This window comes from Falco punctatus, assembly GCF_963210335.1.
Source record: "Falco punctatus genome assembly, chromosome: 11".
Taxonomy (NCBI): Eukaryota; Metazoa; Chordata; class Aves; order Falconiformes; family Falconidae; genus Falco; species Falco punctatus.
This window is the reverse complement of record NC_137591.1, coordinates 21,216,635-21,231,215: the sequence shown is the minus strand read 5'-3', so window position 1 is coordinate 21,231,215 and position 14,581 is coordinate 21,216,635. Positions and strand designations below refer to the sequence as shown.

At 39.9% G+C, this 14,581-nt stretch overlaps 1 protein-coding gene across 1 annotated transcript in view; it reads right to left on the bottom strand.

Annotated features, from left to right (window-relative positions):
• Positions 1 to 14,581, bottom strand: part of SNX7 (sorting nexin 7) — a 51,612-nt gene that overhangs the window by 25,909 nt on the left and 11,122 nt on the right. Inside the window, exons 6-8 of the mRNA XM_080407125.1 lie at positions 13,501 to 13,700; positions 9,949 to 10,035; positions 2,867 to 3,019 (exon numbers count right to left, since the gene is read on the bottom strand). Of these exons, the coding sequence (XP_080263251.1) occupies positions 2,867 to 3,019; positions 9,949 to 10,035; positions 13,501 to 13,700 (440 nt within the window). The remainder of the gene's footprint in view (positions 1 to 2,866; positions 3,020 to 9,948; positions 10,036 to 13,500; positions 13,701 to 14,581) is intronic.

The window sequence follows — 14,581 nt, the reverse complement described above, 5'->3', positions numbered from 1 at the left end:
TACCTCTACTTGTTTTGAATTAGTAAGTATGGAGAAATATAATTACAGGTAACACTTTAACGTAACAGTTATGTAACGTGAACATTAATTCAGCTTAAGGGAGACATACTCTTTTATGCTAGCTAAGTGATGCTTGACAAGTTGACAGCAGAATCCTTAGGCAACTACAATCAAGGAAAAATCCAAACAAATGTAAGGCCATACTCCTTCCCCATACTGTCACAAAGAACAACTAACATTTTAGGAATTTTAGTGTACTTTGACACACTGCTATGTTGTATTTGATCATGCTGGGTTTAGTTTTATACAGTCTTGAAGGACTGGATTCTCTACTGCAAAAGCCACCGGAAAACATGAGATGTCTGTGTGTCATTACTCCGTAGTTCTCAGAAATGTAAGGGATGCAGAGAACGGCCACCAACAGGAATCAGTCCTGATTAGGGTGTGCACCTGGGAAATTAAGTTAGCAAGACTGGGGAATAATGAAGAGCACAGAACACAGTGAAATGCTATGGTAGGGAAGGGAATGGGACGCTGCTCCTGGAGAGAGGCAAGAAAGGAATTTAACTGGGGCAGAGGGGGGGCAAAGCTGTGGAAAGGAGGAGAAGTAAGTAATGACTAAGTTAGAAAGCAGATGATTCCTCATAGGAGACAGACAGAAGAGCTGGGCAACTGAATCGTGTTCATGGCATGAGAACATGCAGAGAACATGCTTTTGGGGGGGAGGTGTGGGGAAAGGCAGGAAATAAGATGAGGCATGCTACAGCAAGAAAAGGCTTAGTAAGTGTCAAATGGTGCATCAAAAGTGTGAACAAGTAATTTAACTTCAGACCTGAGAGAATGCTAATGATGCAAGTAATAACTGAACAAGTGAAAAAGACTGTAACAAGCACTGTATGCATGAGTTTAATGAGCGAGACTTAAACTATTATCTTTAAGGCAGGATTTTGTTTTCTACTGAAAGCATAAAGATCATATTCTGATTCTCAGGTTTCTGACAATCCCTTCCTGAAGTTTGACTTCCAAACAGTGAAAGCAGATGCCAGGGCTTCTTTTTCTGCTGTTCTCAGGGCTGCATTGCATACCTGTAGTTTGTAATATAAGGTCCTCTGACAGTAATCACTTCTCCAATAATTAACCATCAGCAATAACCACAGGTCTCCAATAAACACGCATATTTTAGACCAAAGCTCCCATTAAATATTAATTTTATCAATTTCTCTTGAATGTCAGGATTAAGATAATGTTTTTCTGATAAAACAGAAAAAAATTGATAAGTCCGCACTTTGCAAAGAATGAGTGATACACTTAGCACAATGTTTTCTATTATTGCAACTGCTGCAGTAAGATAAGGTGTTTTTCTTCTAAAATCTAGATCTACCAAGATGTAACAGCAAAAATGTTTTATGCAGATTTCAATATTCAATACAAGCACCAACAAAGAATAATGTCTCTGTATAAATGAGTTTGTCTGGTATTTCAGAGGCTATTTAAGAAGAACCACTGGCAGTTACAGAGACAGCTGAAGCATTTTCTGCAGGTTGTGACTTAATGATAGTCATTTCATGTACAGTACGAGCTTTGGTGTTCTAAATTAAAATTCTAATCCAGCAAAAGGCATTTCTAGACAGGAAAGAGAACCAAAGAATTATTTTTGTATTTTCATTTAGCTAATCATTCATTAACAAAATATTCCCATATATTTAGCATGATTTTAACATATGTATTGCTGATATAGAAGTCAGAGATCATCAATAAGTGAAGAAAATGTGAGAAGATGCCAAAAGCTTGCTGCCTGATTTCAGAAAATATTTTGATCTTAATATGTAACAACAGATTGTCAATGTCCATGCATCTCACAGACTGTATGTTAATTAATTAGACTTGATGATCAAGAACTCTGTCTTTTCAATTATGTTTTAACAAAATGATTTGTAAAATCAGGGCACTGTCACTGGCTAACAGGCAATCCATATAAAGTTTAGTATATAGAAATCAACATATATCCTAAAAATTACTAATTTATGACTAATAGATGGCTTAGTGAATTCAGTTTTTTTCTTCCCAAACTAAGGAGAAATACTTTAAAAAAATTCAAGACATATGGGATATTTTCAAAATGCGTACTTCAGTCAGCGTGTTCCCCATGAAGAAACTTCACAGAATGCTTCACATGTTTTGTTATATGCCTTCGATTTCTTAGTATATACTCTTGTAAAAGAGAATTCTACCAATAATATGAGCCAAGGCATTTAAGGTGAGAATCAGAATTAATTCCAACATTTTTCTTTCTTTCTGAAGCAGTGACTTTCAATTACAAAAAGATACAATGTATTCATTGCATACACTTGCAGCATTTGTATTTTTTAGAAAAGTGCAATAAGCTTTTCATATTGATTTCTCAAAATTGTATTCTTCTTTATCCTTGTAAAGTCTGATTACTCATGAAAGAAAAATTCCTTAGAGAAAGAATGTGCTGTCTGAAATGGAATCACATTTAAACGTTTTCCTCATACAAGATCATTTACACAAGTCTGAGCTTTCCAGAGGGCTTCTTCATGCAGTTACAGCAAAAGGTTTCCAAACTGAAATATAGCAGCTGATGTTGAACCGGAAAATATGTTCCAGATTGCTGTGGTTAGTAAAACAAGAGTGCCCTCTGTCGATGATGAACTCAGGATCAACTACTTGGGCACAAATAAAACACATTTTGCTTGAAATGTGTCAAAATAAGGATAACTGCCTCCCCGCAAAAACTGGTTCTGAAGCTAACACAGGTTTGAACTAAAATGCAAAATTTCTCTTTACAGACAACCCTTGGACTTCTCCATTGAAGTAATAACATTGCTATGAGAAAGGGTTTTACCTCTTCATAATAACGGAGATTGTTCTCAGCCACATTAGTGAACGTTGATCTCATATCACACTGCATGTTCTGCTTCCACCTGTCCCAATCCGCTTTCAGAGCATTATTGGCACATTCGACTTTGTCTTCAAGTTTCCCAATCTCTTCTGAGAACTAAATATGAATTGTAAACATTGAAAAATATCAGTAAAGTCACCATTTCAAAAGTGATTGCAGTGCAGACAAACAGAACTGCAGAACTAAGGCTGGTATTTAACTTAGGGCAGAAAATCATTCCCTAGGGATAAATGAAAATTTTATTCTTAATTAATAACTCAGTACAATTTCTGAAATACTAGTAACAGAAATTATAGTCCGGAATTAAAGTGTTGCTGAAGATATTGTTTTTGACTGAGAAGTTACAGACTGGTGCCTCTTGACTAGCAGTTGACAGTAATGCATCTAACAAGGAAAATACAGGGGGCTTTACTGAAGCAGAATCAACTATACAAATTAGATTTGGCCAGAAAAGCTGAGAGAACCCTGACAAAACCTTTGATAACCCCAGGAGAAACGAGAATGGGGAGAAGACAGCAGAAATTAAAAGAACAAACTTTCTGAATTCTTGCCTGTCACCTTGCCATCTTCTTTTGTGGACCTAACCGCTGCGCGACCATTTGAGGGAGCGAGAAATACAGAAACAGAGAAAGAAATTAAACCAAAGGACTTCTGCAGTGAAGAAACCCTTTCGCAGTGATCCTTGATGAAAAACCTTGAGGGCTACTCCACAGACATTATTTGCTTCTAATTACTGTAGATGCACAAAGTGACTTTTCAGCTAATGGGAATGAGTGAGCGGACAGAGGCCCTCTGTTTAATGAGTCTTCTAGTCCTCTCAATAATTTTGTGACCTGTTGTCATTTACTAATCAGCTGTGTCAATTCTGGCTGGCACCCAGTCACAGAACAAGGTACACCTGCAGTTACAGTGCAAATTCAGCTGTGTGCTGGGCCTGGCCGAGCCCCCAGCAGCCCTGCAGTGCTGCGCTCGCACCGGTGCCCGGTGGCGGTGACAGCCCACTGGGGTTCGGGTGCTGCTGAGTGGGGCTCCCGCAGCACCACGGCTTCTCCAACCACCCACCCCAGGCTGGGGGGGACAGGTCTTGGCAGGGGACGCAGCCAGGGCAGCTGACCCAAAGTGACCAAAGGGATACTCTGTACCGTATGACATCTGCTCAGATATAAAAGCGAAGAGCGAGGAGGAGGAAGGCAGGGCATTCGTTATTTACGGCATTTGTCTTCCAGAGCAACCGCTATGCGTACTGAAGCCCTGCTTCCCGGGAAGTGGCCTAACATCACCTGATGATGGGAAGCAGAGAGTAACATCTTTTGTTTTCCTTTGCTTCTATGTACATGACCTTTGCTGTTGCCTCATGAAACTGTCTTTATCTTGACCCACAAGGTTTTTTCCACCTTATTTCCCACCCACCTCCCAGCCCCATTCTGCTGAGGAGGGGAGTGATAGAGTGGCTTGGTGGGCACCAGGTGTCCAGCCAAGGTCAACCCACCACAATCTGCTGGTACTGCACAGCGACTGTCTGCAGCAGGGTGGAGGTCAGGCAGAAACACCACCAATGAGGAACATCCAGCAGGAAAAGTTCATCTCTTTGTATTGTTTCCATTGCAACTCAGGTCCCACACATCATCCTCTTCTTCCTTGTATTCTGCTTTCAGGCAGGTTGGTTTTTTCCTCATACAACACCCCTGTAAAGTTGCATATGTGCTTATGCTCTCTGCAGAGCTGGTGCTTTCATTATATGAACATTAGGATGCCAGGGTTAACTTCCCGGATTTTCAAGGAAAGCTTACGCTATTGGCAGAATGCAGAAACATCAAAATTCACAGCAGGATGTGGGAAGTCTTGGTGTGCAGTCTGCAGCTTGAACCATGCAAGGAAGACAGAGTTCCAGTACAACAGCCAGCAGTGCTGCCGCCATCAGACACGAACAAAGCAACACTGCCAGAAATGGTCACAGAACCTCAGCCCAGTGCTTAATTCACAAACCACAGATCACAATTCAGTCTGACATACTAGAATCCTTCAGCTCTTAAAGTAACCAAAAACTCAGCTAGTAAAACTGAAAATTTCATCTGAATGGATTTTCTCCACATTCCACAATACACAGATGAATAAATGTTTCTAGTTTAGACTTGATTTCTACATTGATTTCCCTTGCCACACTTCTAGATTAATGAAATACTGGTTATTAATCGAGAACAAAATGCAAAATATTATTTCTACTTTACTGAAAAGTCCAAGTTCAATTATCTAGACAGACCAGTAATTAAACTATGGACAAGGGTAATTTCAACTACCAACACTGTATTCAATCTGAAAAGGTCAATCCAAAACTTGAATGTGGGGAAATTTCCTTTAAAGGAATTACAGGCAGCTGGATTTGGTATCTTGGACATGTCCCAAGTTAATTGCCTTTCCTTCAAACACCAAAAATGAATGCACACCGAATACTGAAAAGTGAATATTTTTAAATGATTTAGAGTAGGAAAGGCAGTTGGATCCATTTTCTGCTTTTGCAGAAAAAGTCCCTATATGGGAATGAGCTAGGCTATAGACATAAAGAACTCTTCCAACTTAGAAGTCCTGGCTGCAGCAGCTTCCCCTTATCTTGTCCTTCATATCTTTAAGATATTCATTTTTCAGTTTGTTTTTGTATTGCCTTTTCTAGGAACTATGACTTTCTTCCACGGTGTAGTCACATCATGTGGACAGGCAGACTGTTCTACATCCCTGCCTGGATATGTGGTTTACACATCACCCTGTAAAGCCCAAAAGAAACTGTCTGTTGTATCAAGGCAAGGGTTGGACTTAAGGTCTAAAGACGGCGTTATGCCGCACTCCCTCATCTCAGGTACAGAGGTATAAGATCTACTTTTTCACAACTGAAAAGAAACACAAATGCCACCCTCTTCAGGGGCCATGACAGCAGAAATCAAAGAACAATGGCTTAGTCTCAACAAAAACATCTGCCTAGTGTGTTCCTCATTTATAAGATGTACATTGTTACAAGTTATCCTTCAAAGTAAATATGATTCTGGATCCATTTTTTTATGTTGACCTCACTGAGGCAGCCTGTGTGGTAAGTTAAACCTCACATCAGTGATGGCCAGAAAAAGCCAGCACAGTGCTAACCAGACATCAGAGCACAGGACGGGAAGGTGGGAGGCAGCTAGGGCAGAGCACTACCCGACGTGAACAGTGAGCCTGTAGCCAAAGAGACTTGGCCCGTGAGCCAAACTACCTGGTAAGTGACGCAGCATTTTACACTATCTCACTATGCAAAATAGCATGCTTTTCTATCTGCTACATGAAATAATCCTACAGCTTGGTGATACTAACCCTTTTTAGCCTGCAGTTAAAACATAAGATATATTCAGAATGTGATAGATTCAGCATTTAATCTCTTTACTACTCAGTTTCAAGCCTGAATACTGGAGTCCTTAAGTTAGCATTTAATGCTTATCTGGTTCTGTCAGAGCACATTACACCAACCTTTTGTCAGAATTACTGTTAACACTAGTGGCAGTACCAAAGCTGTTGAAAACTCCCAAACCACAGAGGGAGGCACTAGCATTGCTGTGTACGCCTTCAGAATGGAGTGTGGGAGCAATGGAGTCAAAAAACTCCAACGTCTTTACAGCCAGAGCTCTAGAAGTAAAAAAGGTCTAGACAAGCAGGAGGGCACCAAAGTCCTCCCAAGGATCCCTGTCACAGCCTGCATCCAAAAGCACAGCCTTCAAACCTTCCACACCCTGAACAACTGCCGCCTTCATGGACTGAATTTTGGCATGGGAGACAAGGTTTTGGCTTTTTAGCAGCACCACAAGCAGCTTTCTAAAAGCTTGGTGGCAGAAGCACAGCTCAAGAAAATGTGTTTTCCCAGCCAATGAGCCTGACATCTCATAAGGTTTAATTTGAGATTCCAGCCTATTTCAGCTGCGCTGACCTTGGGGATGTTCTGTATTCTCCTGCTGTATAACCTCCTGTTTGTTAAATCATTTAATGTTTGCCATTTTGTTTAGCATTTGTGACCAATGCTAAAGATCTTACGCCTTTTATCAGCTCTAATGACAGTCTGAGATTCCATCTCTATGGTGGAAATCATGGTGGTTTAACCCAGCAGACAGCTAAACACCACACAGCCACTCGCTCACTGCCCTTCCGCCCAGCGGGATGGGAGAGAGAACTGGGGAAACGAGTAAAATTTGTGGGTTGAGACAGAGACAGTTTAATGGGATAGAAAAGAAATGGAAAATAATAACAACAGAATTACAATGTACAAAACAAGTGATGCACAATGCAATTGCTCACCACCCGCCGACTGATGAGTTCCCAAGCACCAGCCCCCAGCCAGCTTTCCTCCCAGTTTATATGCCGAGCATGACATCATATGGTATGGAATATCCCTTTGGCTAGTTTTGGGTCAGCTGAGCCAGCTGTATCTCCTCCTAGCTCATTGTGCCCCTCCAGCCTACTCACTGGTAGTAGTAGAGGCAGGGTAAGAAGATGAAAAGTCCTTGACTTAGTGTACCCAGTGCTTAGTAACAACTAAAAACATCAGCATGTTAGCAACATTATTCTTATCCTAAATCCAAAACACCGCACCCTACCAGCTACTAGGAAGAAAATTAACTCTATCCCAGCTGAAACCAGGACAATATGTACTTCAAGATTAGAGTTCACACCACTCATTGTCAGCAGAATTCTGGCTACTAGATGGCACTGACCAGTTCAATCTGACACCTATGAGATCATTAGCCGCTACACGAGTTCTGCTTAGGAATAGAAATGCGCAAATACAGCCAAACTCAGTGTTTGACACCAATTCCAGTAACAGTACCTCTGTTATGACCACCTTTTATTCTGAAATCAGTCTGCTTAAAAATGGCAGCAAAATATTTCAACACATAATAAAAATTAGAACATCGTAACAACCTGATGAAAACAACTAACAAGTTACTTGAATTGTTAAAAATAGTAGTACACCATTCTCTGTGGCCAAACTATCATTAATAGAAAAAGCCTTCGACATCTAATTAAGAAAAAGTCTTCAGGACACAGCTGCCACTCAATTAGAGAACAGAGGATTTTACGATTAGATTAGACTGACATCTGTTTTACTGCTCTCATGAGACTGCAAGGAGAATCAGGCTCTCAGAAACAGGGTTTTTTGAAATGAGTAAGAAACAGAGGAGTTGGAAAGATAAAACAAAAGTCTGAACACCTGGGTAATCACGCTGTCCAAAGGCTTTTACCAAAACTGTAAAAACAGTTTTGGAAACAAACAGTGAAAAAGACCAGGTTGTGCAAACTGATCTCAAAACTTTACTGGAAGCAAGTACAAACATCTCCTTATGGAGTAAACCATTGTCAATATCAAATCGACATGGCATGATCAGCTCTATGCTAAAAGAAAAACAATCCTTTTTGTCTGTAACAGTTCAGGAGAAGACAGTGTATGCACCTGGTTTGAGGACCCCATCAGATTATAACGGTAACACATTCTGGAAAGACCACATCCTGCTAGGCAATGTTCTCTTACCTATGGTGGGCAGCAGTACGACTAGCTGCTGAACGAGCTCTGTGACATTGGAATTCTTTGCTGAATCACTCTGTGCAAATGCAACTGTTCTTAGCAGGTTGCCAACAAACCATACAAATAGGAAGTACTGATTAAAAGGGACACAACATTACAAAGTTGATACAACTAGCTGCATATAATTAACTTATGCAATGACGTCTTACACTCCTTTCTACCAGAAAAAATTCTTAGAATGACAGACTATCTCACATTGGAAGGGACCCATAAGGATCACTCTTAATATATACTGTGCTTTTACATGCAATGCAACTAAAGCATGCTGCCGGCTTGTGGGGCACCCACATGTGCATTTTCTAAAAGCTTCAGACTTTATACATTAACTAAGGACAAAGGGCAGGAGAAGCACCAGAGGAAGTACAGAAACAAAAAAACAGATGAGAGAACACAAAGGCAGTGAAATGAGAGGACAATATAAGATAGAAGTAAACAGAATTTCTACTTCAGGAGAAAAAAGACCCAGAGGTCTGTACTTACTGTCCCACTGCAAGACACAACATACCATAGCCATAGTAGATATCAGACAGTGGCAATGTATTATTTATTCAGCTCAGTGACAAGAAATAATAAAAATATGCATTTCAGGTACCAAAAACTATCTAAACAGCTCATCTTTACATGAAAGCTAATTATGACAACCCTAATAAAAAGTATCTGAAATGCCACGGACTATCTCCTTTGATGTATTAAAATACTGTTGTTATTATTATTTGTCAATTACATATTATTTACACTGTGTAACACCTTGTGTTAACACTGTGCTAAAAGGACATTATTTAGGCTGAGAGTTAACCAAAAATTTTAAAATGCCAATATGCATCCCAGAAGTTCCCTATCATTGGCCTGCTGAGCCTTGCCGACGGTTTTGGGGATGCCTGCTCCCATGGGCCTGACTTCACTAGAATTAATGAAGTTGTCATACTGGAAGTAAAATAATATCCCTGGGCCCAACCAAATAAGACTGAAACCTGAAAGAACAGAATCCAGAACTTTTTATTTCAAATTAGTTTAATGAACAGCTTCGCTCATTCTAACCACCTCCTCTCCCTCTCCTTCTCCTACCAGAATGGCGCAGCAGCTACGAGAGCACTACAGCCAGTCTTACTTTCTTTTAACTCCCAGTGTAGAAGTAAACGGAAATGCTAAAAATAAGCTGTGGTACAATCTGTGTTGACAAAACACAGCAGTCGCCCACTATTACCATTCCTTTGCTCCAGCAGCTTGTCTACTGAAGTTTTGCATCTTTTCACGATCTCCCTTGCCTGGCACACATAGCTACAAAGACCAAACCTTTTCAGAATAAGTATGAGAATTACAGAGGCACCATCCAGTTACAAAGCACGGCTTCAGAGGACACACTTTCTTCAGGGGATCATCTTTTGCAGTTACTAAGGCCTGGAAATTTCAGCTTTCTGTACATACTCACCAGATCCTTTTCTGTCTTTTTATTGGCTAAAGCATCAACTTTGGAGTCAAGCTCGCCTTGAATTTGGTCTCTCCTTTTCAAAACACCCTTAATACAGAAGAGAAAAAAAAAGAAGTAAATTACACCAAATTTTAGACATCTATTCAGAAAACCACCCATCAAACAACTTGCCTAATTAATAATTTAAGCAAGATCACAGAATTATGCCATTTAATAATTTTGATGTGATACATGTACTTTCCTCCAAAAAAAAATCTTAAAATTATGAAGACCAATTTTTCAATACCTGTGTTTTATCTTATGTGTTTTTCAAGAATCTTAGTAAATCCAAAATCGGTGCCGAAAGAATCTGACATATACAATATCATTGCTCGCTGTATGAGAAAAGCTGCAACAGCGGTTTACTTAGTATCTGAACTCAACTAACTTAACTAAGCTCAACTTACTGTATATTCCTATTTTAAAACAGCACAATGAGTTTGCCAAATCTCATGAACAAAAGTATCTTCTTTGAGTAAAAGTTACAACAGAAAGTAGGATGACTAAAAATGGTTTACCAAGCATTATTGAAATTGTGACTTTAACCTTCGATATTATTTTGCAAGTCCCAAATGTAGTTCAGAAACATCAGATAAAATTATCATTAAAATGATAGATGTTCTAACATCGATATACTAGCTTATTTTCAGCATATGTAATTACTACCTCCTTTAAAACTGTCTTATCGGGTATTGGATTTTTAGCATAATGTCAAAAAATAATTAGAAAGGGGAAGAAACGTTACTTGTTAAACTACAAAACAGGAATGGTATTACAGATTAAATTTCCATTTCCGATGCTCATTTGCTCTGTGACCTTGACGAAGCCTTACAAATTTCTCTTTGCCTTAGTTTCCTCATCTGTAAAAGCACACTCAGGTGTGCTTATCTTGCAGAAATGTCCTTTAGTCCCTTTGAAAAAGAAAATCAGAAACGGGACATATATAATTATAAATTTCAAAACCTTGTTTTACATTACCTTGCCACAACTGGTTTTACTGCTTCTCCTGCATATACTGAAGAGGTTTTCAGTAATCACCTCTAGCACAGGGCATGTTGAAACAGCACAGGACACAAGCAGCTCTACTTTCTCTAGCTGTCTTATTTTACAGAGTTCTTAACAAACACAATAGAACAATTTAGGAGGTTAATTTTCAAATAATTTTTTGATGTTTCTTTTTGAACAGGTACTCACTAGAAAAAATCAGTAAACCTGACTTTGGACAGTTCTGAGTAATAGATTAGTAATACATACTAATGCTTTATAGTTGAATAAATAAGAATAAATGTAAACCTATACTTCAGTACTTCAGAATATCTTTTGATTAGATAAATACAGAAAATACTTAGCTGCAAACACAGAAGCAAACAAAATATGTCTCGAACAGCTTTCCTTCATATTACAAATGCTTTCTCTTTTTTACCATTTCTTTTGCCTCCTTTAAAACTGTTTTAGTGACTATTTGGCAACTTCTATCACAAATACTCCTTAAATTACAAGATAAAACCTATTATTTTAATATTAATGTGCTACAACTATAGACAAGTGCTGACTTCTAACAGCAAACAGAGGGACTGTGTTTGAAAAAAATATTATGATACTTCTATAGTTTTTTTGTGTAATATTTAATGGCACCCTGCCACAAAACCCTCAAATAGTTTTATGTGGCCCCATAACCAATTTATTGCTGCAATTTGTGCCCTGAGGCACAGCAGTACTCTGCACACCCCAGATCTGTTCTGTGAGTTAGGTAGGAAGGAGCCAGCCCAGATGTAAATATTTTAGCTATGAATTCATCTCTTTCCCCAGTTTAAGGCTGAACTCCCAACACTAGAAAATACAAGGAATGTATTGCATTGACCGTACCTTCTTCTGCACATGTGCAGCACCGCACAAAGGTCCCTGTGACGGGGGTTAAACACACCTCTGAAAGCAGGTTTTACTAGTGTGTCACTTCCCCTCTTGTGTTTTGGTTGTGACTAGTCATGCCCTCTCCAAACTGTGAGAGGGAAATAAGCCATTGGAAAAATAAACATCTACGGTGAATGAAAGGAATGGAACAGCTGTAGAACAGGAATGAACTCGTGGAAGAAGATTTTCATCCAGATAGGACCTCATGGCAGCCTAATGCTGCGTTGGCAAGTGTTGCATCAAGAACACTGCAAGTGGAAAAAAAAATGCAACGGGCAACAGCTACTTGTAAGTAACGTGCATGAAGAGCCAGGGAGTCATTCTGGGGTTTGTCCACAGAAACTCCTCTGTGCTCTGGACAGAAGAGAATGCCTGAGAAAGGGTGAGCCAGGCTGCAAACTAGAAGGCAATGGGCAGGCAGCTTCTCTTCAATAGCAAAGGCTAGGATTGCTCATCATGGGTAACAGAAGTTCTGAAAAAATAAGTTTGGAAGTGAGGGAGAGGAAGAAGACCTGCAATTGCTAGGACAGTGATCGCTTTAGATCTTTAAGCAAAGCAGTACCTACCTCCATTTACCTGCACGTACATGTGAATAATGAGGCCTGTGAGATACAGGACATTTTGTATGGCCCTTCTTTCAGTGGAGCTTGTTTTAAAGATAGAAGTCATTGCAGCAGTAATTCTTAACCTTCTGGTAGCTAAGCCTTACCAAGAAACTGGCAATGTTCTGCATAGTGCCAGCAAAGGCTCAGTTAACTTGGGTCTTGCTCTACCCATGCCCCGTAACACGCTCTAAGCCCCTACTCAGAAACTACCGCAGTAGGAGTTGGGTTCCCAGCAGCAAGGCAAGAACAGATACTGCATCTTGCACCGCTCAAAACCTAAACAAAGAGGGGTTTGTACACATTTTTGCTTTCTGGAGGCAGCAGAGTGGGAATTATGACATGCTGAATTCAGTTACTTAATTATGTTGATTATCCATCAGCACTGAGTTTATCAACTCTGTACTCAGATTTTTTACATTCTCTCCAAGTGCAAGAAAAATATGTACATAAAGGGAACTGAGAACATCATCTTAGGGCAAAGACTAACACATGCTTATATAATGGCACAGGGACTGGAAGTTCCCTGCTGTTCTGGAAAAAGAAAACATAGTTTAGGAACATCTCCTAGAAAGGGAAAAACCTCTCCACTCCTTTTCCCCCACACAATCTGTTACTCGATGAGTTCATATTTCAGCAGTGTCAGAGGAGGTCTTAGCTGCTGTTTTCCAAACCTTTCTGTTCCCGTCCCTCTGCGACAACGCAGTGCGCTCTGAAGGTGGCACAACCAGGCTCTCCTTAGCACAGCTACCAAGGGCTGCCTGCCACGCAGAACTATCCAGCGCTTCTCAGCTGGAAGGGGCGCCTCTTGCCTGATTAGCAAGGGAAACAGGACCAGCTGGATCCTCTGCTAACGGACAACTATCCTGTGCTGTGCACGTTTAGTAACAACAGAGGGACTGCAAAATCATTTTCATCATTACAAATTCTCTTCTAGAGTTTGTCACTGGACTAAGCCAAATTTTATACACAGCCACAGCAATCCTTAAGAAAACCTTACCATCAGAATTTCACTGTAGAGAACGTATTCATGTAAAATGGGCAGCAGGTTTTCCGAGAGCCCTGCCATTCGCTTCTCCGTAGCCTTGCAACACTTGTCGATGCAGCTGGCAACACCTTTTAGGGAGTCTGCTATATCTTCTTCTGATGCTGACCAGAGTGTGTGGATGGGGCCGTACTCCTTCATTTCATTAAAATACTCTTAACAGGAACATATACATATATTACTCTTTTGTTCATTGGTAGTTGTCTAAGTGATACTAACTGCAACCTCATATTTACTGTGAACAAAGCAAGAGACCGAGGCTAACGTTTAATTAAATGACCAAGATAAGTAAACTGCAGTTCATTGTTCATGAATAAACTAATTGATGTATTGTAATTAAGTAGTTCCTAGAAATCTATCAGCAAAAATGGCCCAGTGATTTCAAAAGGATACACAAACACAGGTAGACCTCAAGAGTTGTATTCAAGATGACCCAATGGCCTGAATTACTTTATGTTCTCCTCATAGAGAGGGACAGGAGCCATAGCAGCCCCAAGCAGCAATTGGTCTGACTTGCTTCTGCTGTCCTGAATTTCTCTGCTTACAGGAATGCTCTGGATCCTGTCTTGGTTATTAAAGCTAGCAGCCTTGGTGTGTCCCAAAAGCTTCAGATGACACACCGAAGTTCACTCCAGTTCTGCATGTGTTATCTCTTTTAGTAGGTTTTATTAATCTAAATACAAGGATATCCTACGTATTATTTCTCTTGTGTCTCCAGGCCAATTAATTCATTGTGCCATTTGGTAAGGCTAAACTCGGGCAAGGCTGGATATGACCTGGAAGCTGCGTGTTCACAGGAGGGTACTACGAATGCATTGGTCATGTATTGAAAACACAATTTCATCACAACTAAATTTATAATGAAGAAACATCCAAGAAAAGATGCAAAGCAGCTGGGTGGCATGAAGAGTGTAATGTTTACTTTGAGGTTAATTGGACAAAAAAAACCTCCATGGAAGATGTAATTAAGAATCCCATGTTAAGCTACCAGAAGCAGGAATGTTCTCTGAACCACAGCTCTCAACAGTTCACATCC